The sequence below is a fragment of the Pogonomyrmex barbatus genome, unplaced genomic scaffold, assembly GCF_055798465.1.
Source record: "Pogonomyrmex barbatus isolate J1 unplaced genomic scaffold, ASM5579846v1 scaffold1, whole genome shotgun sequence".
In the NCBI taxonomy this organism is placed as follows: Eukaryota; Metazoa; Arthropoda; class Insecta; order Hymenoptera; family Formicidae; genus Pogonomyrmex; species Pogonomyrmex barbatus.
Window position 1 is genome coordinate 13,247,350 of NW_028297098.1, and position 23,749 is coordinate 13,271,098.

The 23,749-nt window shown below is 40.5% G+C and overlaps 8 protein-coding genes across 13 annotated transcripts in view; 5 read left to right on the forward strand and 3 right to left on the reverse strand.

Annotated features, from left to right (window-relative positions):
• The first annotated feature begins 2,501 nt into the window (after positions 1-2,501).
• Positions 2,502-5,263, forward strand: LOC105422183 (cilia- and flagella-associated protein 45). The gene is made up of 6 exons (XM_025217117.2): positions 2,502-2,672; positions 2,810-3,214; positions 3,295-3,680; positions 3,766-3,898; positions 4,544-4,837; positions 4,917-5,263. Exons 1-6 carry the CDS (start codon positions 2,502-2,504, stop codon positions 5,112-5,114), a joined length of 1,587 nt encoding a protein of 528 aa, XP_025072902.2. The 3' UTR covers positions 5,115-5,263.
• On the reverse strand, positions 5,185-7,428 carry Nprl2 (Nitrogen permease regulator-like 2). 2 transcript variants are annotated; one of them, XM_089079424.1, is made up of 9 exons: positions 7,268-7,428; positions 6,969-7,151; positions 6,798-6,889; positions 6,560-6,716; positions 6,351-6,468; positions 6,049-6,280; positions 5,846-5,976; positions 5,602-5,771; positions 5,185-5,542 (listed from the first exon to the last, which is right to left on the reverse strand). In XM_089079424.1, the coding sequence occupies exons 2-9, from the start codon at positions 7,080-7,082 to the stop codon at positions 5,366-5,368; spliced, it is 1,191 nt and encodes a 396-aa protein (XP_088935550.1). In that variant the 5' UTR covers positions 7,083-7,151; positions 7,268-7,428; the 3' UTR covers positions 5,185-5,365. The 2 variants fall into 2 exon arrangements, with proteins under 2 accessions (XP_088935550.1, XP_011629774.2); XM_011631472.3 differs by having other exon boundaries at positions 6,049-6,283.
• A 221-nt stretch (positions 7,429-7,649) lies between these two features.
• Positions 7,650-9,735, forward strand: Nle (notchless protein homolog 1). Of its 2 annotated transcripts, XM_011631479.2 has the most exons (7): positions 7,650-7,767; positions 7,880-8,239; positions 8,317-8,556; positions 8,643-8,896; positions 8,970-9,204; positions 9,274-9,495; positions 9,559-9,735. In XM_011631479.2, exons 2-7 carry the CDS (start codon positions 7,888-7,890, stop codon positions 9,696-9,698), a joined length of 1,443 nt encoding a protein of 480 aa, XP_011629781.2. In that variant the 5' UTR covers positions 7,650-7,767; positions 7,880-7,887; the 3' UTR covers positions 9,699-9,735. The 2 variants fall into 2 exon arrangements, with proteins under 2 accessions (XP_011629781.2, XP_025072903.2); XM_025217118.2 differs by having other exon boundaries at positions 7,652-8,239.
• Positions 9,736-10,110: 375 nt separating this feature from the next.
• Positions 10,111-15,072, forward strand: ebo (exportin ellipsoid body open). 2 transcript variants are annotated; one of them, XM_011631482.3, is made up of 16 exons: positions 10,111-10,269; positions 10,400-10,603; positions 10,692-10,883; positions 10,972-11,131; positions 11,210-11,466; positions 11,541-11,707; positions 11,776-12,082; positions 12,186-12,278; positions 12,347-12,515; positions 12,581-12,719; positions 12,820-13,178; positions 13,265-13,592; positions 13,813-14,010; positions 14,083-14,361; positions 14,451-14,616; positions 14,729-15,072. In XM_011631482.3, the coding sequence occupies exons 1-16, from the start codon at positions 10,267-10,269 to the stop codon at positions 14,804-14,806; spliced, it is 3,099 nt and encodes a 1,032-aa protein (XP_011629784.2). In that variant the 5' UTR covers positions 10,111-10,266; the 3' UTR covers positions 14,807-15,072. The 2 variants fall into 2 exon arrangements, with proteins under 2 accessions (XP_011629784.2, XP_088935232.1); XM_089079106.1 differs by lacking the exon at positions 10,111-10,269 and having other exon boundaries at positions 10,464-10,603; positions 10,675-10,883.
• Positions 15,073-15,222: 150 nt separating this feature from the next.
• Aldh7A1 (aldehyde dehydrogenase 7 family member A1) lies at positions 15,223-18,164 on the forward strand. Its single transcript, XM_011631481.3, has 9 exons — positions 15,223-15,545; positions 15,687-15,903; positions 16,018-16,205; positions 16,285-16,484; positions 16,563-16,678; positions 16,755-16,883; positions 16,948-17,057; positions 17,199-17,459; positions 17,559-18,164. Exons 1-9 carry the CDS (start codon positions 15,387-15,389, stop codon positions 17,769-17,771), a joined length of 1,593 nt encoding a protein of 530 aa, XP_011629783.2. The 5' UTR covers positions 15,223-15,386; the 3' UTR covers positions 17,772-18,164.
• Positions 17,787-18,509, reverse strand: LOC105422186 (Methyltransferase like 5). The gene is made up of 2 exons (XM_011631480.3): positions 18,170-18,509; positions 17,787-18,097 (listed from the first exon to the last, which is right to left on the reverse strand). The coding sequence occupies exons 1-2, from the start codon at positions 18,507-18,509 to the stop codon at positions 17,802-17,804; spliced, it is 636 nt and encodes a 211-aa protein (XP_011629782.1). The 3' UTR covers positions 17,787-17,801.
• Positions 18,510-18,626: 117 nt separating this feature from the next.
• On the reverse strand, positions 18,627-19,600 carry LOC148938164 (SOSS complex subunit C homolog). 2 transcript variants are annotated; one of them, XM_089079589.1, is made up of 4 exons: positions 19,460-19,600; positions 19,153-19,293; positions 18,948-19,072; positions 18,627-18,873 (listed from the first exon to the last, which is right to left on the reverse strand). In XM_089079589.1, exons 2-4 carry the CDS (start codon positions 19,178-19,180, stop codon positions 18,718-18,720), a joined length of 309 nt encoding a protein of 102 aa, XP_088935715.1. In that variant the 5' UTR covers positions 19,181-19,293; positions 19,460-19,600; the 3' UTR covers positions 18,627-18,717. The 2 variants fall into 2 exon arrangements, with proteins under 2 accessions (XP_088935715.1, XP_088935705.1); XM_089079579.1 differs by lacking the exon at positions 19,460-19,600 and having other exon boundaries at positions 19,153-19,387.
• The window catches only part of Lis-1 (LisH and WD40 domain-containing Lis-1), a 14,033-nt gene continuing 9,875 nt past the window's right edge, over positions 19,592-23,749 (forward strand). The window contains exons 1-2 of one of the 2 annotated variants that reach the window (XM_089079395.1): positions 19,599-19,732; positions 21,679-21,986. The gene's annotated coding sequence lies outside the window, so the exon portion shown is untranslated. Of the gene's footprint in view, positions 19,733-21,678; positions 21,987-23,749 lie in introns of both variants that reach the window. The other variant, XM_011631484.3, reaches the window with a different exon arrangement.

Below are 23,749 nucleotides of genomic sequence, written 5' to 3' on the forward strand. Positions count from 1 at the left end.
TATCGCGCGTGACGCGACGCGACGCGACACGGCAGACCGAGATGCGCCGGAGCCGGTGGGCAGCACGCGAGTGTGATCGCCGCGTCGAGGTATAACATAGCAGCGCCACGTGGTACGCCGAGGTCGTTACCGTGGGGGGTTGTCGTTGTTAGGATCAACGACGGCAATAGGCGACGGCGAGGGCGACGACGACCTCTGCGCCCGAAACTTCTGTTCCGCGGTTACGCCATGAGCTGGACGCTCGACCATACTGCGATCTGCAAAGACGCAGAAATTATGTATTTATGATTAATGAATACGTTCGTCAGAGAGAATTAAGAAGAGAACATGGAGAGAACATGGTTCTGCTGAAGGACTCTAAAAATAATTTTGTTGGACTATCAAAATAAATTATACGAGACATTCAAATTGATTGATAGAATATAAAGAAATTTTATCATCATGCGTTAAGACGTCCTGTCTAATAATTTTGATGGCCCAACAAAATTATCCAGACCTAATCAAATTTTTAGGTACTTCAGTAAAATCTTTTCAGTGTTTGCGTTTGGAATAAGATAATTAATTGAAATAAGAACAAGTATTTCGATCTATTTTTTGTATTACCGTCGAAATTATCTCAGAGATTATCAAGAAAAGACGGTCTGTTAAAAATTAGAAGAATTAATAAAATTTTACAACTTCTTTAGCTTTAATAATTTAATAATTTAAATATTATTTTAATGAAATGTTAAATACAAGATAGTATTATATGTTTATTGTAGTTGACGATTGTATTAAATGTCTGATGTTTATATTATGTGTTTTTTATGTAGAGAAGTATATATATATATATATATATATATATATATATATATATATTCTGTTATTAGAAACATGAAAATATCAATCATACAATCTGATCCTTCTTCAAATTAAATTTTCTTCCGAGAATTTCAACTTTGAGCTAAATTTAACTTACGAACACGTAAAGCAGTCCCTACATACGACGATCGATTGTCTTTTGTCTCAAATTGTTGTTCGAAGGTTCTTAACTATTTGCTCTAAACGTCTATCCTTCGCTATCGATCGAATAATTATCACAAAGTTGATACACTACTTCCGAGTTATTAGAGCTGAGCTATTCTACTATATTCGTTATTCGCGATTACTGCTTTGCTATCTGTGACGGGCGGAGATGCAAGAAGAAGAAGAAGAAAAAGAAGAAGTATAAGAAGAAGAAGTATAAGATGAATAAAAAAAAAAAAAGACAATGACTCACATTGATGAGAAATAAATTACACGCAAAAAGAGAGCGGAGTATAGTCGAAGCTATCTTGAGTATGAATTACGTTCTCATGGCAACTGATGGCGGGGAAGGTCAAGTGCAGGGGTGGAATCGTGTACGCGAGAACAACGACAAAGGGGGTTGCGATGTTGAACATAGCGTGACGTGACAACTTTGAACTGCGTTAACATTTAAATGTTTACTGCTTGCAGCTGATCGGCATGGCTGCGTCGAAAATATATAAGCGGATATATATAGGTACAGCTTCTGTCCTTCACGATCGACGATTGATTGCTTGGAATTTTTTTTCAAAAAGGGGCTTTTAGGGGCTTTCAGGCATTTTTCGCAAATTGCACTGCTCTTTATCTTGTCTGACTATTGTGTATTATCGGTGGTCTATGCTTAATTTTACTCACGCGATAGACGCATACGTATCGATAAGTGTAATTTTACCTGCGTCGCTGACAGAGAGAGAGAGAGAGAGAGAGAGAGAGAGAGAGAGAGAGGGGGAAAGAAAGAAGAGTTTCCCCTTTTTACTCTTCTCCTTATTTTTCGTATGCCTCTCTCTCTCTCTCACGCAAGCATTCTTATTTTATAAGCTAGCGATATGTTACATACTATGTACCTTTTCATTATGCAATTTATATGTATTCGCAATCGCGAGGGAGAGAAATTCGCGTATCCTCGCGTGTTCCGTATAGACGACGACAAATTCTATCGATTCCCATTGTACATAACAAAATATCGTATTTTCTTTGACTCAGCACGCCGCGGACCTCGCTGCGCCTTATCCAGAGCGAGATTATCGCCCGTTATCGTCGTCCCTTCGCGGTAGGCGCGAAACGCGATCCCGGTGAAACGTGATCGGCCACCTGTATCCTGTATCCCCGTATAGCATAATTCCTCCTATCGAACAAACAAAGGAACGGTTACTCGTCGGCAAACAGTTAACGACGGTCGGCTCCGTCATCAGGTTACTCCGGACTTATTTTTCTCACCTTAGATTACTTTGGGCTTATTTTTCTCACCTTTTGCCGTCGGGTCATCGCCGCGGGAAAAAAAACACACGTGTGAAAGACGCGGTTCCGATTCCCGAGGGAGGCGATCGTAGAAATCTCGTCGATGTGGCGCGACGTTTCGTTGAGAGAACGCGCGTGAGATCCCGCGGTCTGAGTGACGCGTTTTCCTTCCCCCCTCGAGAAGACGGCACTTTGATGGTCCCAGACGAACGGTGATCATGTCGACCAAAACCATGGTACGAAGGACGAGGTCCGGTAACTTCGAGTACCGCGGCAACACCAGATTTCCAGCGGGCGTGTACACGATCCATCCACCGTCGGCGTGCGATCGCGTCATCGGAGACAGACCGATTCATCTGAAGAGGAGCAACGCGTACGAGGGGAAAGAGGTAACGTAGCTTACACCCTCTTCTCGAGGGTAATCGATCATAAAAGCGAAACGTAGATTTTCGTAAGTGACTTCCTCACTCGCGACTATATTAGATGTTAAAGGGAGGATTTAATTGCGTCTTCATTTTACAATCAGGTCGGGAGAATAAGGGATAAGAGCGGTACGAGGAAGTACCTAATTCCCTCAAAGGAGCCCACGATATATCCAAAGATCATGACGAGGAAGGAGTATGAGGATCTGAGGGAACGCAGCCGTGTGATCACGAGCGAGGAGAGACAAGCGGCCGCGGAGGCCGCGGAGAAGGAGAGAGAGAGGCTGATGAAGGAGAGCTTGGCGCGGAAGGAGGCGATACGTATGATGGATATAAAGAAGAGCCGCGAAAAGGATCCGAGAACGAGGGAGATCGAGGAAGAGGCGAGAAGGAGGACGATGCATGTCCTCGAGCGAGCGTACAACATGCGTCTGGAGCAAGAAGAGGAAATACAGAAGTGTAATCGGCTTATCCTGGAAACCAAATGCCGCGCTATCCGTGACGCTCAAGTAAATTACTGATTCTATGGGATCCCAAAGATGAAAACTTAATATCTCTGATCTTTGTACATTTAGCTATCTATTTGCAGATCGCGGAGAAGAAGTTGATAGAGAAGGAGCTTCTCGAGGAGGAAAAACGGTTGGACGAGATGATGGAGGACGAGAGGAGATGGGCCATCAAGGAAGAGTCGCGAAAGGAGCAGGAGGAGACAGCCAAGAGGCTGCAATTCGCCAAGATTCTGAAGGAGCAGATCGTAGAAAATGAAGAGCAACGGATCCTCGAGTTTGAGAGGAAACAGGAGGAAAGCCGTCTCATCAACTTAAACAATATCGCGTGGCAGCAAGACGAGATCGAAAAGCTGCGCGATAAAGAGGCTGAGAACGCTAAGGTGCGGCAGGAACTTGCGGAAGGAAACGAACAATTGAAACATTTCAAGGCTATGGAACAGGAGGAGAATAGAATTATAGATTTAAGGTATATATTTTACAGGAGTTTTCTTGTCTCTTCAATTTTTTCCTGAAAAAGGAAAAAGATATGTTTATTAAATCCAACTTTTCAGGATACAAAATTATCACCGATTGAAAGAGGAAAGGGAGGCTAAAAAGGCGGAGGAGCAGAAATTAGAGAAATTAAAAAGGGAACGAGAAAAAGCTAGAGTGGCGATGCGAACGGTGCAGGCGTATGAGTTTCAGGTATTAAATATCGAACTTGAAGAGTTTACGACATAAATATACTGGGAAAACACGTTAGACAGCGCATAGTTAGCGCATAAGGAATTTTATACACGGTACAACGTAAGATTAATTTTTTCACTAATGCAAATGCTAATAATTTGCGTGATAAATTATATCGCACACACATTGGCGTATCGCTCTATATGCTTCTATAATTATCTACATCCTTGCGTGTCTCAACTATCCGTTGTCGAGGGTCAATGAATCCATGAGCGCCACGTCAGGCCTCTCTCTTTTTACAATGTGGGTATTCTCCTTTTGAAATTACGTTCCGCGGCTTTTTACTATTTCTGTTTAATAGGAAATTAAATATATTACAGTCTATGTTATCGCTAAAATGCTCCTTTGACAATTAAAATAATTAATGCATGTCGAATGTTCCTATTTCTGATAACAGTTATTTTTGGTGCGTATTTGTATGTCTCACACACACACACACACACACACACACACACACACACACACACACACACACACACACACAATAGCGCGCGCGCGCGTTACTTTTTAGTTGATATATTTTAAAGAAACATTTAATTAAAAGATTATTATAATTATAGAAAAATCAAGATGATTTATATAAATGATTATATAAATTTCTAGGCGCAAATTGACGAGATCAATGCAGCTCGGGTTCAGGAGGAAGTGGAACGGGAATGGAGACAAAAAGAAAAGGAAGAAGCTTTGAAAAAATTAGAGGCTCAAAGGATTCTTCAGAAAGAAAGAGAGGAACAAATAAACAATAAGCAGATAATGCAGGCCATTGAAATCGAGCGAGACAGACGAGAATTCGAGAAGATTGTACGCGTGCAACGAGCAGCTTTTTGTAGGGAAAAGAAGGAACTCGAGCAAAAACAACAACAGGCTCTTATTCATCGTAGTGAAATATTAAAACAAGTTAGTATTGTTTTATCAAAAAAAATGTTACAACAATATATATATTGCTATATATCGTCGTCTTATTTTGTTTGGATAGGTAAATAAAAAGGAACGAGAACGCATTGTTGAACGACAAAAGGTGTTCGAAGAAGGTCTGGCGATACGTGCAGAGGCTGCGACGCGAAAGAAGAAATTGCAAGATGCGATGGAACGAAAATGCCAAGAAATGAGAGAGAACAAAGTTCCCGATATTTACATTAATGAAGTAAAACGAATGATTGAAAATATTCAATGAATTACGTGACCAGGTTAAGAAATAAAATTGAGAGCTTCGAGTTCAGTCTTAAAAATGACAAACTACGTACTTCATGAATATCTTTGGTTTCATTGTATTTATACAAACATGACTGTGAGAAACGAAAGTAATAAAAAAGTTCTAATCTATTACATTCTCATTGCTGCTTGAAATTTTTACATAGATATATACAAGTAGAGAATTGTTGCAGTCTTTTCATTTAAGTTATAACAATTCTCCATTAATTCACATCACTTCCATATCATTAAAACATTCGGATCGCGCTCTATAACATCTTCAATTTGCGCGGCCGATTGGCCTGTGCTACAACATATTTCATCGAGGCTGTACGTTCCTGTGAAATACTTATAAATTGGATTGTTTTTCGCTTCTTCGTTGCATGATGCGCCGGGGAGAAGTACAGGATACTATAAAATGGAAAATTAATATCTTTATACTAAAAATATACAATATAAAAACTACTCACATTATATACCCTTCTAATAAGTCCTTCGATTAAACCAAATTGTACCAGTCTTCTTTCATTTATTCTTAAATTTTGTGGGTTGAGACGTTGACATAAATCCTTCATGCTAACGCCGTAAGTCATACTTGAATACATACGGTATATATCTCTAAAATACGCAGGCTGCCTAGCTGTGAGAAAAGCCATTCTGTAAACTTCGTACTGCTGCGTACTTAAAATATAAAATGTTCGAAGAATCACTCACTTGACTTCGAAGCATATGCTATACATCGTTCCTGTAATTTTATATCGTCTGGCAATTTCCTTAATTTCGGTGTAACGGCGTAAACGTTACTATATTGAAATATCGGGATCAAAGTTACGACCCCATAATATCTGCGAAGACAAAAAAGTATTTCTTACAATAATCAATTAAGGAAACGGGATTTTTTGTGAAATATCTCGTACACGAGATTTTGTACACAGCTTTTGACTAAATTATTCTCCACGTCGGCCTCAGCCGCTATGCGCGCCACGTGATTGAAGCCGTCGATATAAGGCAATACTTGTTGTGTGGTCAAATCCCATTGATCGCTCTGAAAAGTTTCCCTGTCTTCAAGAAATATTGGTACCTGATGATCAAGAACTGGCTTTGGTTCAGGCGTTAATCTCACAACCTTCAAATGAGATGTCATAGTCCCTTCTAACAAAATGTTACATGTAACATAAGAGTTGCTTTAATCAAAAATTATATTTATATAAAAATTTACCAGTCAGAGTACACATCTTGTGTAGATTCAAATCTTGCATGACTTGTGCGAGCATCTCTGCCAGTCTGGTTTTGTCATCTGAGGCAGATAGAAAGCAATTTTCTATTTCCAAAGCCATCTGATAATCACATGGAAATTACAACGTATACATTGCTATATTTCCAGAATATCAAAAGCTCAAAGAAATCTTGAAAATGAAAAATTACTACCAAAAAATCTGACATCTTCTTAACTACTGGCTCATAATGGACGGTACGAGCGTTTGCATCACAGACAAAACACAAATTGAAATAGAACGCATTTCTTGCATACTTTTTATCATCAATCTTCACAGGGAATCCGAGAATTTTATAGTCCTTCAGTGTGCTAGAAGAGAAAATTCTTAGACAAGACACAAGAGAATTAACCAATTAAGTTCTGTAATTTCAAATATAAGCTTAAACTTACATTGTAATGGTGCTTCTTTGTAACTGTGCCTTTGGTATAATATAAACGCTGACATTGTCGAAGATGTCCTTGGATATGAAATTATCAGGCACCTATAGAGTAACATAATTTCCATAAGTTGTAAATATAGAGAAAATAAATCATTTTTTTATATTTTCATAATGCCATTACCTGGCATGTAATTTTCGGCCCAGCTATATGATGAAATTCAGCAAAGAATATGCATCTAATCGGGTCCTCTTGTTCCTTATCTTCTTGTTCGTTTTCCAATGAATTGGATGCCATTGTATTTTCTTATCTCTTTACTGGGATCGTGAAATCTCATTCACGGATAATTTGTTACAATGTCGTATTCTTTAAAATATTAAGCAAAAAAATCATCATTAGCATGCACGAATGTCAATCACGGTTATAAAAACGAGATGCATGTTATCAGCTGATTATTTTTTCCCAACGAATATCATGCCTACATTTTTCTTCCTACCTACTTAAAACTATATGCAGTCGCGACTTTGTTTACTTTTAATTTTCACTTATTCCAAGTTACTCTCTTCCTCCAAACTAAAATCATTCTCCTACCTCCACTATTATCTGTTGTCACTGAGCTCCCTTTTTCGCGCATGCGCGGTAAGGATAATATCAGTGCAGTATCAAAATACAGATTAAAAAATGTATCATTAATTGCCTCCATCAAGTTATTTAAAAATTTAACGTTTTTTTTTTCTTTTTTGGATGGCTCCTTGTTCTATGTTAATTTTTAATTTATCAATTTATTAATATTAATATATTTCTATTTACTTACACATATTTACCTATCTATTCTCTCTTCTATTTTATTCTTGCGCCCGCAATTTAATATTTCGCCTCTGGCCTTTTCTGCCATGTTAATGTGCATGCGCAGAAAAGGGAGCATTGCTATCAGCTGTTACCGCCATCAATTTTTGCTGCCCTCTATCGATTCTAAACACGTGTGAGCGAACGTGCAAAGCACACGTGCTGATGCATGCGAAGTATCAGGACTGCCGAGCAACAAGCTATGTTAAAAGGAATATTTTGTATATACATCTTTTTTTTTAATTCAGTGATCGAGATGAGTAAAAGAAAACTCGATGATGAGAATGACGCTGCTCCGGCAAACGATAAGATCACGAAGGTCTTCTCTTGCTTCAAATCAGACACTGGTGAAATTTTATCCGATGGCGCGGTGGAACTGCCGATCGACACCAACGTGGATAAGCTGCAGGAGATCTGCAATTCTCTGCTCCAAAATGAGACCCCGTTGCCTCTGGCGTTCTATATAAATAATGTGGAAGTCACGGATGATTTGAGGAAGCACATCGGCAAGGATTTTAAAATCAGCGAAAACGTCGTAGAGATTATATATCAGCCACAAGCAGTGTTCAAAGTCAGGGCTGTCACAAGATGCACCGGGTCCTTGGAAGGTTGCTTGACAATTCAGTATAGATTTCCATATCGAATAAAACGAATATTTCATATAAACACTTTCCATCTTTATCAGGTCACAAGGAAGCCGTCATATCTGTTGCATTTTCACCAGACGGCAAGCATCTAGCCAGTGGTTCTGGTGATACAACAGTCAGACTATGGGATATCTACACACAAACGCCAGAATATACATGCGAGGGGCATAGACATTGGGTTTTATGTATTTCCTGGTCACCTTGTGGCACCAAGCTTGCCTCTGCATGTAAAAATGGACTTATATATCTATGGGATCCCAATACTGGCAAACAAATCGGTAGAGATTTAATAATGATATTCTTTTTGTTGAATGTTCATTAATTTCAAGCAAAATTTTATATTATTCTGATATTAATTATATAGGAAAGGCTATGGCGGGACACAAAATGTGGGTGACATCTCTATGCTGGGAGCCTTATCACAAGAATCCAGAGTGCCTATATTTAGCAAGTTCATCTAAGGACAGCGACATACGAATTTGGGACACAAAAAGAGCACAAATCAGTCGAATCTTAGCTGGTCACACGAAAAGTGTGACCTGTGTCAAATGGGGTGGTAGCGGTCTTATTTATTCCGCTTCTCAAGACAGGACTATCAAAGTGTGGAGAGCGGAAGATGTATGTATATCAGTTAAAATTTCATAAACATCCAGCTGATCAAGTCATTTTCAACTGATTAAATTTATTTCAGGGTGTGTTATGTAGAACTTTAGAAGGCCATGCTCATTGGGTGAACACTTTGGCCCTAAATGTTGATTACGCGCTCAGGACTGGGCCTTTCCAATTAGGATCAACTAAGATCAAGACAAATACACTGGAATATGCAAGAAATCAATACGAGTCTGTAGGCGAGGAGAGGCTTGTGTCCGGATCTGATGACTTCACATTGTTCCTATGGAAGCCAGAAAAAGAGAAGAAACCTATCGGTACGTTGTGCGATTTTAAAACATAATTAAATCGACTATAAAAAAGTGCAACGTGAAGATATCTTTCAGCAAGAATGACGGGTCATCAGCAACTTATCAACGACGTCAAGTTCTCTCCGGATGGCCGCACAATTGCATCCGCGTCCTTCGATAAATCTATTAAATTATGGGAATCCAAAACCGGGACGTACATCGCGTCACTGAGAGGTCACGTCCAAGCGGTTTACTCGATAGCGTGGAGTGCTGACTCTCGTTTGCTGGTCAGCGGCAGCGCAGATTCAACTTTAAAAGGTAAACATACCGTCGAGAAAACTTACTAGTTTAGATAATTAAAAATAAAATGCTTTCTTCCAGTTTGGGATATGAAAACTCACAAATTAGACCAAGATCTACCCGGTCACGCGGACGAAGTTTATGCGGTCGACTGGTCACCTGATGGTGTGCGCGTCGCCTCAGGTGGAAAAGACAAAGTTTTGCGACTATGGCAAAATTGAATATAAATTTAAATAAATAAATTTATAAAAAAAAAAACTAGACATGTTTTCATTATTTATTTTTCAAATAAATTATTTTACATCAATTGATAATTTTGATTATATTAAAGAGTGAACTGAGGACTCCGATTTTCAGAAAAAAAAGAAAAAACAATTTTACAATATAAATGTAATTATCTCGGAAAGTTTAATCCCTGTTAAATTAAAAATAATAAATCAAATATTGGAAATAATTCGAATTCGAAAATTTTTCGATCATACGAAAATTTAAGGAAAATTTATTATTTTACTATTATAAAATATATTTGTGGTATAAAAAAAAAAGTTACTTCAATCGAATAATTACGCGAATTTCTGCTGCTTCGTTGATAGCATCCTCTTGCGAAATGCGAATGTACTGCGCATGCGACTGCGCACTCTAGATTTCGCGAAGCTGCCCGGAGGGTTCACTGGACAACTGGACGATTGATGATCAAAAATGACGTCTGACAAGTGATGATCTAACCTCTCTCGTTTTATATATTTATATTGCATTTATCGCGGTGCAATATCCCTTATTAAGGCTACCATGGTAAGTGAACTCGATGTTTCTCGCGACAGAATTGTGACACGCCTGCGTCTCATTCGTTTCGTATATCACGCCAAGTTTCTCAAACGTATGAAGATGGAGATATCTGTTAAGGACACGCAAACGTTTCCAGGACGACGATGTAGCCGCTCTGCAGAATCTGGAACAACTTATGACCGAGTTCTTCTCTCCGGAAACGACGAATGAAAGGAAACGCACGATCGAGCGCACCTTTCAAGAGTTTGCCGGGCAGATTGACTCCTGGAAACCATGCCTACACTTCTTGTCGTCTACAAGCAACCATTACGTCAGCATGTTTGCCTTGTCTACCTTGGAGGTAATCGCACGACTCAGCCTTGACTGATAAGATTGCAATGCTTTTCTTTATTACAACGTGACATCTCTCAGTCTGAATTATTCAACAGACAACTATCAGCAGGCGATGGCCCATTCTCCCATGGGAAGACAGGGCTCTTACAAGATCCACTTTGTACACACTATCGCTCGAAAGAGACGTCGCGTCTTTTGTAAGAAACAAAGTAGTAAAACTGGTGGTAGACATAGCAAGACATGACTGGCCACATTTCTATCCAGATTTTTATTCCAATATTTTACAGGTTTGTGAGCAGAGAACTACATATGTTAAGTGTATTTTATATGTGTATTATATATTTAATTGCATAACATTCCGCTTTTATAAAATAGCTGTTAAGCCATAAGCACACAAGACTGCTGGGACTCGTGTATTTAAGAACAGCTTCAGAAGAACTTGCCACACCAAGAGAGGATTTACCAATGCATAGGAAAAGCGAGTTGTTCAGATTATTAAGTGCACAAGTGCCTCTGACTTTAGATACACTTACAGGTATATATTATTAGGGTTAAAACCATACACTTATATAGCCAATTGTGAATAATTTTGTAATTCACTATTTATTGACAGTTCTTCTGAAAGAGACTACGAAATTGCAAAGTCGTTCTGGGACTGTGACGCCACCTCCATCACCTACCAGTGGACAAAGTCTCGCGCCAGCACGTGCAATGTTGGATGTTGAAGGATTAGCGACGGGCACTAGCGAGGTCTGCACGGCTACTCTTGAAGTTTTGGCACATCTCTTTAGTTGGATAGATGTATCGGCCAACATTTCCAGTAATTTATTGGACGCCATTTTTTCATGTGCCAAGTACCATGATGCAATGGTAGGATTTTATTTCCGCTTTAGAATGTATGATAATGAAGAGGACAAACAATGCATTTACAAGTATTTCTACAGAATGGCAAGCAAATTGAAATGGCCGTTCAAGCTTTGACTACTGTCAACGAGCTTTTATACAGACCGCTTTGTTCACCCGACGCAACCGATACATTGTTACTGGAGATATTTCAGAATGGCGTTGGCTTATTTCAGTTGATGGAACGTTTAGATTCAGTAGAGGAGAGGTAAGAAGCTATCGCGTTTACAAAGGGTTTTGTCATGTTCTCGTGACAGCATAAAAGCATTTTTTCAGTTACATGGAGAAAATGACGGAGTTTTTACAATTATTTATAACGAATCATATGAAAAGGATGGAATCGAGTTCAAAGTTTCCAGTAAACACATTACTGGAAGTACTGTGCCATCATACATTCCAGCAAGCTTCTACCGTGAATGGGTACTTGCGTTGCCTAGATGTCTGGACTACTCTTTTGGAGAGCACACAGTCGCGATACTCCGCTGTCGCCTTAGCCCTCGCTGAACGGATTTTACAAAAAATGAGTTTTAAATTTAACGCACGGGTATTGAGGGATCTTGACACAGAAAGTTTAGATGAGAATGTAAGTGTAATTATGGATTATAAGTATAAATGTAGACATTTAATGTTTAATATAGGCATTTAAGATAATGCCTACATAAAATCTTTATAATTTTTATTTTCAGGAAGAGACAGAATGGCAGCATTTTTTGAGATGCAATATAGAATGTTTGGCAAAAATTGCTGATATTTCACCTATTCCAATATTTACATTATTGGTAATTTCTAATTGGCTGCATCTTATCATTATTATTAAAATATTAATAATATTGGATATTTTTTTCAGTATCGTTCGTGGAGAGAAGAGTTAATCATATTTGGTGAACTAGGCGCGGCAGTTGTCAATGGCCGAGTCATTTTATTAAATGATACGGAAGCATCGAATGTGCACGCGCATCTGAGAGATCTCGCGTCAACTACACAAGCTTTAACTAGGCTATATTCACTTTTCATTGGTAGGTAGTCGAACGATTTTATCAATTTTTGATTGCACAGATAATAATAATTATTGTGTCAACAGGAGACCAAACAAATATCGATCAAGCGTTAGCCGAGGAAGTTATATCGCAAACTTTGGATGCATGTATGTTCGCGAGAGATAATCAGCTGTATAAAGCGGCGATTCAACCAGCCGCTATCGTAATAGATCTTATAGAGGTGTAAGTTCTTAACTATCTCATGTTTTTAAGAATGCAAAAGCGATCAATAATATGCAATATGACGTGTAGATACTTGTTATATATTGATTTGTGCTATTAGACATTCACAGCTTTTGGCATCTCTTCAAGCATGGTGTCATTGGATAGCCAGACGAACGGAGAAGGCTAAGGAGACACTTTGTCAACGTTGCATCGATTCGTGTATCTGGGCAACGACGTACAGCGCGTCTTGCGACCATTTACCTCCTCCAAATCTCATCCATTCCGCCATTCACCTCTTTCAAAGTATCACCGCCATTTTAAAACCCATCTTATGGGACCAACTGACTTTCAGGAATCTAATTTCCATAGGCACGTATCCATACTTGAAACCGGATACGATTAAGGTTTTGCGTAGGGCATTGATAAATGGGATTGTATTACCACCCGGTGATGCAGCGATGAGGCAAAGGTTGTTAGGTAAATAGGTCATTATGTTGACTAAATCCATGTCTGTTGAATCATCCTTTTTTTAACAAAAATATATATAAATATTTTGCGTTTAGGTACTATGATATTGGCTCTCTCAGCGCCTTTGGGTATGCAAGGACAACCAGTGCCTTCAGAATCAACAATTTCAATTACGATAATGCCATTGACTCAACTGTTAGAAGACTGCGCATCATCGTCTACAACTATTAAAAAGATGCTGCACTCGTGTCTAGAATCAATCATAAATAGGACATTAGAGTTATTGTCGTATGTGATAAGATGCCAGAGTATATGTGAAGTGTTACTTAGCTTTCTACACTCGGCATTTTCAGTATTACAACAACAATTGGGTCCTGAATTTATGCAAAATGCAGTTCAAGGCATGTTGCAACTTTATACCAGGTTTGTACAAAACTGTTTTTGAGACATAACTGTTTACCTTTCAAAATATCAAATAATATTCAAATAACATTCAAAAATTAAGTATGGATAGAGTTTAGGATCAAAAATAAAAATGTTCCGTTAATAAATAACTTGTATGTTATGTAGATTTAATGAAAAAATTATATTGCGATTTGAGGATTAAAATACCGGATGGTTTTAACAAAACGTTAATTCACAGAGAAAATATTTCTGCTGGTCCTGCGCTGGACCAGTTGCTGGAAATTTTGATACTCGTCGTATCAGCACCCAGCAATGCATTTAAAGCATTCGTACCTTCGGTAACGAATCTGTGTTTAGGTCAAGTATGGCCTGCTGTTGGGAGCAACCTAAGTGCCCATCCAGACACGACATTAGTTTTATTAAAACTTTTTCATAGGTAATATAATATGATAGCATATATATCCTATTTACATTTAAAAATTATACTTTTTACAAAATTATTTTTCAGTATTCTTATGCATCGTTGGCAATATTTCTATAATACCTCGGTATTGCGGACTCTTGGACATCCTGAAGAAGACGAGCCTGTTAAACATAAAGAAGAATTAGTAGCAATTTTAGAAGCGTTTGGTCAAGCTCTGCTTCAATCAGATGTCAATATATTCCGACAAAGCTTGCAAAGTCTCGAGCAGTTAAATATTAGATGGCGACTTTATCAACGTGCCGTATTCAAGGTTCATCTTCTTGAGAGATTTCTGATGGCATTGTTCACAGTTTTATTTCAACAGTAGGTATCAACATCATTTTTGGTGATACTTATATTAATGATATTCAATTCATTAACGATTCATTTATACGCTCATGTTTGATTTACAGATCTCACAATTTATTGGCGGATGAGATAGCCGCGGCCATTCATAGTCTAGCATCTGTTAACATTGGATGGTTTTTCAGCCACTTTTTGCCAACGTTTTTGGCAACTTGTGAAGGCGTAGACGATATGCAGAGAGCCACTTTACTGGGAAATTTCGACAAATCCACGGTATGCTGAATTCTTGACAGTCTTTGATTTAAAAGTGTAGTATGCATAGTGTAGTATGCATAGCATGCAATAGAATCATTTAAATTATTTGCAATAAATCGTTTCATTTTAGGATCAACCGACTTTGACTAGATCAGTGCTACAGCTCATTTCAGACTTAAGATGTTATCAACTTTGCAGACCAGGCTGAAGCGCGAGTTTGCGGCCACGAAAATATTCCATATACACATAAGACTTCTACAATGGCATTTAAATGAAATCAACATTTCCACCGAATCTCTCCTATGAGTGCCTCTAAATACAGATACGAGAGACGTTAACCATAATGAAACGGAAAAAAGACAAACCTTTTATAAATATTTACCATTCTGTGTATACCACTGCCGCATCATCCTTTTATGATATAATGTTGTAAATGTTATTACAAATAAAACGCGTCTTTTTATATGTCTATAATTGCCTATATTTTACACAGAGAAAAATTTTATTTTGCTCCGAGTTTTACAGAAATATATGTTTCTGATATACGGATGAAAACACGAATAGAAAATATATTTACTGCTTATCATAGAGAGACTTTTAAGCGAAAAGCTAATAACACACCATTTATTATTTGTCATTAATGTTGTGTTCAGATATCTTTATGGTCTTATCTCTCCTCTTCTCTCCCTCTTTATCTTTCTTTCGATAAAGAGTACCATTCTGATAACCCAAGCTATGTATTTATTTCGTGCTCGGGGATTCGATTAGTCAATCACAAACTGCTGACAATGTCACATTTATTATTGAGAAAAAGTGGTAATTACATTTTTCAATTCCAAATGACAAGGAATTTAGTAACCGACCCAAAATATGGATTTTTAAAACAATTAAGTATTAATGCAGAGAATCCTGGACTTTACGATGGAAGATGGGGTGGATCTGGCAAGGTACGTGACGTTGATCTCGTCTTATCGAAGTAGATAATGAGTTGATACATTATACAAGAGGAAATCTTAAATGAAACGTTAAACAATATATGCCGCTCTCAAAATAACTACGTACAGTTAACTGAATTTTATTAAACACAGTTAGTAGAATCGATATCGCCGGCGACCGGCAAAGTGATAGCGAAAGTTCGAGAATCCACACCGCAAGAAGCTAGCAATGCTATAACAGAAGCACGTAAAGCATGGCCACAATGGGCATCTATTCCAATGCCGGCCAGGGGAGATATTGTACGACAGATAGGAGATGAGCTCAGGAGAAATTTGGAGCCGTTGGGACGCTTAGTATCTTTGGAAATGGGTGATTTGTCGTTTCAAGATTTTATTCGCTGTAATAGCTTGCAATTATAGCGCATCGAAATATTTACGATATAAATCTCTCCCTATAATTAATACAAAATGTATCATGCTGCAGGAAAAATACTACCAGAAGGCATAGGCGAAGTCCAAGAATTCATCGATATATGCGATTACGCGGTCGGCTTGTCGCGAACATTACCAGGCAGTTTATTCCCGTCGGAGAGGAAGAACCACGCGCTTTTGGAAAAATGGAATCCTTTAGGAGTGGTCGGCGTTATCTCAGCATTTAATTTTCCCATAGCGGTGAATATAATTTTTAGGGAAATCTCGCTATCATTCCGCTTTATGAAGTTAATTTGTCGATTCTCCGATACATCTTAAGGTATATGGCTGGAACAGCGCTATCGCCATGGTCTGTGGTAACACCATCGTCTGGAAAGAGGCGTCGAGCACACCCTTAGTAGCAATCGCGACCACCAAAATAATCGCAAGTGTCTTGGAGCGTAACGGTATCCCGGGTTCTGTTGCATCTTTGATTACAGGTGGACCAGACGTCGGCGAGACTCTGGTGAATGACAAACGGTCAGTTCACATCTAGATACACTGAATTATATCATAATACTTTGTATTGAAGAGATTGGTAACGATGATTGTTGTTAGGGTACCTCTCATCTCGTTTACCGGTAGTACGAACGTAGGGAGACAAGTGGCTCTCAAAGTTCAGCAAAGATTCGGAAGATCTTTGCTGGAGCTCGGCGGTAATAATGCATTGATCGGTACGTATCTTCTTAAAATAATTAATTTCACAACATGTTGATGTTTTCGATGTAATTATTTTTTTTCCGTTGACAGTCGCACAGGATGCAGATTTAGAAATGGCAGTGAGGGCAGCGGTCTTCTCGTGTATTGGAACAGCTGGACAAAGGTGTACTACTACTAGAAGATTAATATTGCACAAAAAGATAAGAAACGAATTCCTAGGTGAGTGTACAAATATGAATATAGAGAAATATTTCATTCTCATATATTTTCTATATATTTTCAGGAAAATTGAAAACAGCATACAAGAGCATATTAGAAAGAATTGGAGACCCGTTAAATGATGGTGTGTTGTACGGACCGTTACATAATCAGCCAGCAGTTGATGCATATAAAGTATGTTCATTAGCTCTCATAATTAATAATATTTTTAAATGAAGTATTAAAGTCATTAATTGAAAACCTACTTTTTAATACATATTGAAGAAAGAAAATCTTTTGATTTGAGAATCTTTTGATTAACACTTTTCGTCATAGGCAGCGATCCAGAAAGCTGTAGAAGCAGGCGGCACGATAGAATTCGGTGGAAAGCAAATAGAGCGACCCGGTTTCTACGTCGAACCAACAATCATTTCGGGTCTACCGGCTACAGCCGAGGTAGTACAGCAGGAAACTTTCGCTCCGATTGTTTACATCCTGGACGCGAATTCTATGGAGGAGGCTATCGATCTTAACAACGGCGTGGAGCAAGGACTGAGCAGTAGTCTCTTTACTAAAAGTATCGGAAATGTATTTCAGGTAAAATTGTAAAATCAACTAATGTTAGCAGATACGCTGCGACGTTATGCGAGTTAATTTATACAATTATAAAATCATTAAATTTCATTCATCATACAGTGGATTGGTCCTCACGGATCGGATTGTGGAATAGTCAACGTCAACATCGGCACCAGTGGTGCCGAAATAGGCGGTGCGTTCGGAGGTGAAAAGGCCACGGGTGGAGGCAGGGAAAGCGGAAGTGATGCATGGAAACACTATATGCGCCGCGCGACTATCACGATCAATTACGGAAACGAGCTTCCTCTGGCACAGGGCATTAAGTTCGAATAAAGTTCAACAGACATGTCCCTCGAAAAAGAATCAACGCTTTAATTCAAACCGTATAAAATCCACTTGAATATCGACGGACGCCTTCTTATGAAATTTGTAAGCTCTCGGCAGGTCATATCTAAGCTCGGCTATCACTGTCCCTTTCGCGCCGAGCTGCGACGCCTTCGATAGGACATAATCCCGCGTGGTGCTCTTGTGCAGCGAGTAAACTGCATTGGACGAAAGCTTGAGAGCAGCTTCCAAAAATTTCATATCGACGCCGGCATTATTCTTAGTCCCGAAAGGTGGATTCATTATAATAGTATCAAAGTACTTCTCAAATTTCCCTGTAATATAATATGTATCTATTATGTATCTGAATCTGCAATAATAAAATATATATATACATGTGAATATACCTGGCAAAAATCGCAATATGTCACACTGCACGATTTCGACAAAGAGTTCTATATCATTGCAATTTCTGTATTGTATGTCAACTGCGTCAGAATCTATCTCGAATCCAACCACATATTCGGCACCGAGCATCTTAGCACCCAATGACAATATGCCACATCCAGAACCTAGATCAGCTATGCTTTTACCTTCTATGTCATCGAACTGGGATTGAGCGGTGTACAACATGTGTGAAGCGATATGCGCACTTGTAGCATATTGTTCAAGCAAGATTTTTGGATTTTCAAATACATCTAATTGTTGCAGATATTCCTCTAACTGACGAAGTCGAAGTCCAGCCATCCTTTATTAGAAGACCATCTACTGTGTTTGCACCACAGAATCTCGTCCAACAAATATTTATATAAAAAAAAAAAAAAACAATCTAATCTTTTGATGAATAAGATCAAAGAGTTAACGTTATTGCTGTATAGTCCTTAGTAACATTTAATTATTTATATAAATCTGCATATCTTTCAGAAAAGATAATCTAAAAAATCTAAAAGATAACTCATTTGTTATCAAATCTTGGGAGAACCGGTAATATTAAATTCCCGAAGGAAGAGTCTTGCGTAACGAAGTAGCCGAATGAAGCAGCGTGTGCGTTATGCAAGGCCGCCCTTTGAGATGCACTCATTGCTACACCATCGTTAGATTGTATTGAAGCCTATAATAAGAAACATAATATGATAACGTAAAACAAACAAAATAATTTTTAATCATCGTTAATTCTGGACATACAATATTTGATGCAGAACCAGTCGACGAGACTCCCAACGACGTGTTTAAGGATGGCGCGACTCCCTGCTTTAATAGCATCTGCTTCTTCAACTGTAGCTCCTCTAGGATCTTTCTATTCTGCAATTCTAAGAATAATAAAAATAAACAAAATCGTTTGCAAAATCTGATATGAAAAATATAAGATGCGAAGCTATCGAAGAATTACCTCTTGAGTTGGATTGTGAAAAAGCCATCAAATTTACATGAATAATTCGGCCGTATTCGAGTCAACAATCGCGACAGATGCGTACAAACGGTATGGTACAGGTTATATTGTTATTTATTAAACTTAACCTTATCGGATGACCTAAAAAAAAAAAAAACTTATCACGCAAGCGCTTCTCACAATGATGCGAGATTCGGAGAGCTGTCACTAGAGGTTAGGTCGCCGGCGATAAATATCATCGATCGCTCGAATGCTGCGTAATTTGATAAAGCGTCGATAGAGGTCGTCAGTGTTCGTTCAAACGTACGGCGACTCAGCGAAGCGTCAGCAGAGGTCACCGGCGTTGCAAAAAGTCGGAGATTCCCGAGATTCGGCGAAATTCAACGGACGACGGACGGGCGTCGCGCATGCGCCGGAAATGCGCAGACGCCACCTCGCGGGGGCCAGTCCGATCGCAGAAGTGATCCCGAGGTGTTCACCGATAGTCGGCGGTCGTCCCGGTTTTCACGCGATAAATTCTCGTCGTCGCTCCCGAGCCAGGCAGACGGTCCCGCGGTCACTGCTACTCCGTAAAACAGACGTGAGTATCCGCGCGGGAGGTTTGACCGTCCCAAGGATGGCAGGACGTGCCGAGGGAGATTCCCAGGGGCGCGGAATCTCGAGGGGGCGGGGGGGGACGTCGAAAGCGAGGCCGGTGGCGAGAGAGAAGCGACGGCGGTGGCGACGACGACGACGACGACGACGACGACGGCGGTGGTGGCGGCGGCGGCGACGGTGGCGGTGGTGGCGGTTGCACACGACGGGTGACGGGTTCTGGCAAAATGGCCGTGCGTGATCTACAACAAACGGTCATCTCGCATATCGCCGCGGCGTTTGGTATGCTCGATCTCGACGTCGACACGAGAATCGCGACGATCGACATCGGCGTTCTCGTCTGCGACGCTTTGAACATCGGTGTCATCGTTATTCTTCTCTTCATCATCGTAGTCTTCATCGCCGTCGTCTTTGTCGCAGTCGCAACATATCGGAAATTTTTCTCGGAGCGCGGCTGTCGCGCACGCGAATGAAAAAGAAAGAGAGAGGGAAAGAGATAGGGAGAAAGAAAGAGAAAGAGAGAGAGAGAGAGAAAGCGTCCTGGCCTGTCGTCCGTGGACGACATATACGTGCGTCGCACGTCACTGAACGCGAATTGATTTTCTCCACGGAATAGCCTAGCGCCCTGCGACCACCGTCGACGATACGTTACATCGCAACCTCCTGCGAGAAGGAACTCTCTTCCGAAAGAGACAGGTCTCGCAGCATTCCAAGTCTCATCCGTGGACAAGACGATCTGTATGCGGCGACGCGTGTACCACTTTGACAGACGACTCCGATAATCAGCTGTCATGATTCCGCTCTCTCTTTTCTTCTCTCTCTCTCTCTCTCTCTCTCTCTCACTCTCTCACTCACTCACTCACTCACTCATTCGTTCGCTCACTCATTCGTTCACTCACTCTACTTGTCAATCGAGGACGCGCGGAGCGAGCCCGAGACCTCGGGCTCCATCATCGATCGCCGATGCGTCGTTTCCACCGCGTTAATTCGCACCCTCCCAAGTCTTCCCTATCATCGAGAGGGATGCCGCGGTCGAGTTGTCTTTTCCCTGATTCGCAGCATCCCGCCCATGTTATTCGCGTGTTACGAAACGATTGGCGGCGTTTCCTCGGAATGTCCCGTCGGTTTCCCCGACAGTCAATCGTCCTTAACAACCTTGAGGCGACCCTATCATCAGGTGTGGTCGGAGCGCCTCATGCGATTCCGCAGGGCGGTCGATACCTTCGGACGAAGCCGGTCAACGCGCTTCCTTTCGGATTACGCGATTCCTAAGGCGATTGTCAATTATTCCCTTCTCCTCGTCAGTCGCGTGTTTGGCATCGGGAGTGACACATGCGTTGTACCAATCAACTTTCTATAGATCATCATTCCTTCGTAAGACTGGTCTCTTCTCATCAAAAATCGAATTGTCCGTGTCGTCATGGGGGGAGGAGAGAGAAGCCCTTTGCCATTTCCCGCATTGTAGAAGCTCCCTTCGCTTCCGCGTCGGCCTGCGGCTGCGCCGGGAATGTCGGTCTTGCCTAATTGTGCGACACGGATGATTCGCGTTTTCCCCCCGCACTCCGATCCTCGACAGACGAGTCGTGCAAAGTCGCATGATGATTAAAATTGTGATGTCCACGCGGATAAAAGATTCGACGGCCCAGATACCGTCGCGATACCTCGCGCGTTAATTAGTCGCTAGTTTCGAAGCTCACTAAATCACAGAGTGACAAACGCAATTTCTCTCTCTCTCTCTCTCTCTCTCTCTCTCTCTCTCTCTCTCTCTCTCTCTCTCTCTCTCTCTCTCTCTCTCTCTTGCGAATTCGTCTTATCTGTGCGATCAACCGATTAGAAATAGCTTTCTAATACATTAAATGACACCAAGTAGAACGCACGATGAATCTTGCGATGGCAATCTTTGTAATCAAGTTTTGTAATGAGTTTCGTCAGGTGGTTGCATTCTGAGAGCCCAAGTTCTGAGAGCTTAAGAAACCTCCCCGATAGATGATACTTGGATAATTCAGTCATCCCTTCTGTCGACGAGTGGTCTCAATCGACCGATGATTCCTATCTCCCGGCAGGGATTCCAACGTCCAAAGTACAAGTGGATTTAATCCTAAAAGCGCGAGACAGAAGCGCAGGTAGATATCGAAACACGAGGTCAGGAAAGTCGGCAGTCATTCACCTGGACCGGTGATCCCGGAAACATAACTGTTATGGAGTGAACGAGCCAGCGATCGAGAGATCGATCGTCGACGGTATATATAAAGAGGGAGGGAGGGAGGGAGGGAGAGAAAGAGAGAGAGAGAGAGAGAGCGAGAGCGAGAGCGAGAGCGAGAGAGCGATTGGTCGTGATAAGAATTTACGACGTCGCGGATTAGCCGGTGCTGTATCGGGATTTTTAGCAAACGTAAAAAGCTTTTGTCACAAAGCTAGAAGAGAATCTTCATTGGATATATACATTGTTATATGACTCATTACGAGACATTGAAAAAACCGGAGTTGTTAGTCAAATTAAAAGAGAAAAAGATGTCTTTACGTCCGAGTTAGAGTTCATTGCTGAGTTGCAAATTTTGGAAATCTTATGAAACGTTAATGCAGGTAATAAATGTTGTCTACGAGTGCGTTAGCAACGCGCAGGAAAATGATAGTTTTGCCTAGATTTCTTATTTTTAGCCGAGGAGGGCCTTGACCGCGTCTAGGGTTGAATGGGCGAGGAAGCCCTGAAAGGAATTCCCGCTTCTCCTCGCCGCGGTAAGGCACATTATCAGTGTTCGCCGTTTTCGCAGCAAGGACATCGTAAATTATGTATATCCTCCGCTTACGCGGTACTTTCAACTTTTCACGGCAAGTCGCATTTACGTGCGCATTTACGCGCAGCGACCAAGATCCAGTTTCTCGTGCCGAGTATTCCTCCAGGAGTAATGCTCCATTCATATCCTGAGCGTAATCGCTAGCGAGACGTACATTCTTCATTACATTTTCTTATTGTATTAATAAGAATAGTAATACTTTTGAAACTTCCACGGTTACTTTCCTTAAAAAAGTTAATATATTTATGGATATTATTCGTGTGATGATAAATTTTGTGAGCATTGCAGTTCCCCTTATCAGGGTGAGGAGCAACCATTATCAGGTTCATTTTCCTATTATTGTACCAATAATAATAATAATACTTTTGAGATTTCTACGGTTACTTTCTTCAAAAAGTTAATACATTTGTGGATATTATTTGTGTTGATGATAAATTGTTAAATTCCTGCAATTCTCTTCATCGAGTTGCTCTTTGACCGTTATCAAATTGCTTTTCTCCTTGATGAATGAAATGATGCAATGTTCACGAAACGCTGAAATTTAACGATGTGTCATGACACGGATAATACCCGTAGACATCTTAACTTTTTACTAATAATAATGACATCCCCCAGACATTCTTCATTTAGCCTGCATTTCTTATTCTATTATTCTCCATTGGCTTCGTGTCGTTTTATTATTCATCATGCCGCAGTATCGATAGGATGGATTCCATTTCGTCTACCCTGTCCCGTGGCCTCCTCCTGGAATGTCCTGAACATGCACGTCGGGCTTTTTAACGGCTACGACGGCGTTACGAGGTGGAAAGAGGCCGATATGAATATTTAAATGCACCGCAAGGCGAAAATACGGCGACTGCCGGGGTGGGCGTGCTTGGTGCTGTGCCGGTTTATCGATCACGGCGCATCGCGACGATAACCATCGCGTCGTGGAAGCGTCGCGACGACGCTGCGCCGACGCCGTGCCACGCCGCGCCGCGCCGCGCCGCGCCGCGCTGCGCGCCTTTATGACTGTCAAGGTCCTTCCTCCTGATCGTTCCCTCGATCGGATTCGCGATTCCGATTTATATCACACTGGCCCCGCTTGCGTTCCATGTAAGGCAACCGAAATATTCGGAAGAAATTACAATTTATCACTGTCAATTTATTAATGCAAGAAAATTGAGTCATAAAGTTGGTACTCTATAAATACTTTATTAATCATACCT

Bases quoted from the DNA above. Each gene is read 5' to 3' on its own strand.
- LOC105422183 (XM_025217117.2), top strand. From the start codon at position 2,502: ATGTCGACCAAAACCATGGTACGAAGGACGAGGTCCGGTAACTTCGAG. The intron at 3,215-3,294 runs GTAAATTACTGA...ATCTATTTGCAG, and splicing joins GCGCTATCCGTGACGCTCAA to ATCGCGGAGAAGAAGTTGAT. The intron at 4,838-4,916 runs GTTAGTATTGTT...TTGTTTGGATAG, and splicing joins GTAGTGAAATATTAAAACAA to GTAAATAAAAAGGAACGAGA.
- Nprl2 (XM_011631472.3), bottom strand. From the start codon at position 7,082: ATGGCATCCAATTCATTGGAAAACGAACAAGAAGATAAGGAACAAGAG. The intron at 6,717-6,797 runs GTAAGTTTAAGC...TTTCTCTTCTAG, and splicing joins CAAAGAAGCACCATTACAAT to CACACTGAAGGACTATAAAA. The intron at 6,469-6,559 runs GTAGTAATTTTT...TGTGATTATCAG, and splicing joins AGAAGATGTCAGATTTTTTG to ATGGCTTTGGAAATAGAAAA.
- Nle (XM_025217118.2), top strand. From the start codon at position 7,801: ATGCGAAGTATCAGGACTGCCGAGCAACAAGCTATGTTAAAAGGAATA. The intron at 8,557-8,642 runs GTAGAGATTTAA...TTAATTATATAG, and splicing joins CAATACTGGCAAACAAATCG to GAAAGGCTATGGCGGGACAC. The intron at 9,496-9,558 runs GTAAACATACCG...GCTTTCTTCCAG, and splicing joins CGCAGATTCAACTTTAAAAG to TTTGGGATATGAAAACTCAC.
- ebo (XM_011631482.3), top strand. The intron at 12,516-12,580 runs GTAGGTAGTCGA...TTGTGTCAACAG, and splicing joins GCTATATTCACTTTTCATTG to GAGACCAAACAAATATCGAT. The intron at 14,617-14,728 runs GTATGCTGAATT...GTTTCATTTTAG, and splicing joins GAAATTTCGACAAATCCACG to GATCAACCGACTTTGACTAG.
- Aldh7A1 (XM_011631481.3), top strand. From the start codon at position 15,387: ATGTCACATTTATTATTGAGAAAAAGTGGTAATTACATTTTTCAATTC. The intron at 16,884-16,947 runs GTGAGTGTACAA...ATATATTTTCAG, and splicing joins GATAAGAAACGAATTCCTAG to GAAAATTGAAAACAGCATAC. The intron at 17,058-17,198 runs GTATGTTCATTA...TTTTCGTCATAG, and splicing joins CAGCAGTTGATGCATATAAA to GCAGCGATCCAGAAAGCTGT.
- LOC105422186 (XM_011631480.3), bottom strand. From the start codon at position 18,509: ATGGCTGGACTTCGACTTCGTCAGTTAGAGGAATATCTGCAACAATTA. The intron at 18,098-18,169 runs GTATATTCACAT...ATTATATTACAG, and splicing joins CATATTGCGATTTTTGCCAG to GGAAATTTGAGAAGTACTTT.
- LOC148938164 (XM_089079589.1), bottom strand. From the start codon at position 19,180: ATGGCTTTTTCACAATCCAACTCAAGAG. The intron at 19,073-19,152 runs GTAATTCTTCGA...TATTATTCTTAG, and splicing joins TTCACAATCCAACTCAAGAG to AATTGCAGAATAGAAAGATC. The intron at 18,874-18,947 runs GTATGTCCAGAA...TTCTTATTATAG, and splicing joins CTGGTTCTGCATCAAATATT to GCTTCAATACAATCTAACGA.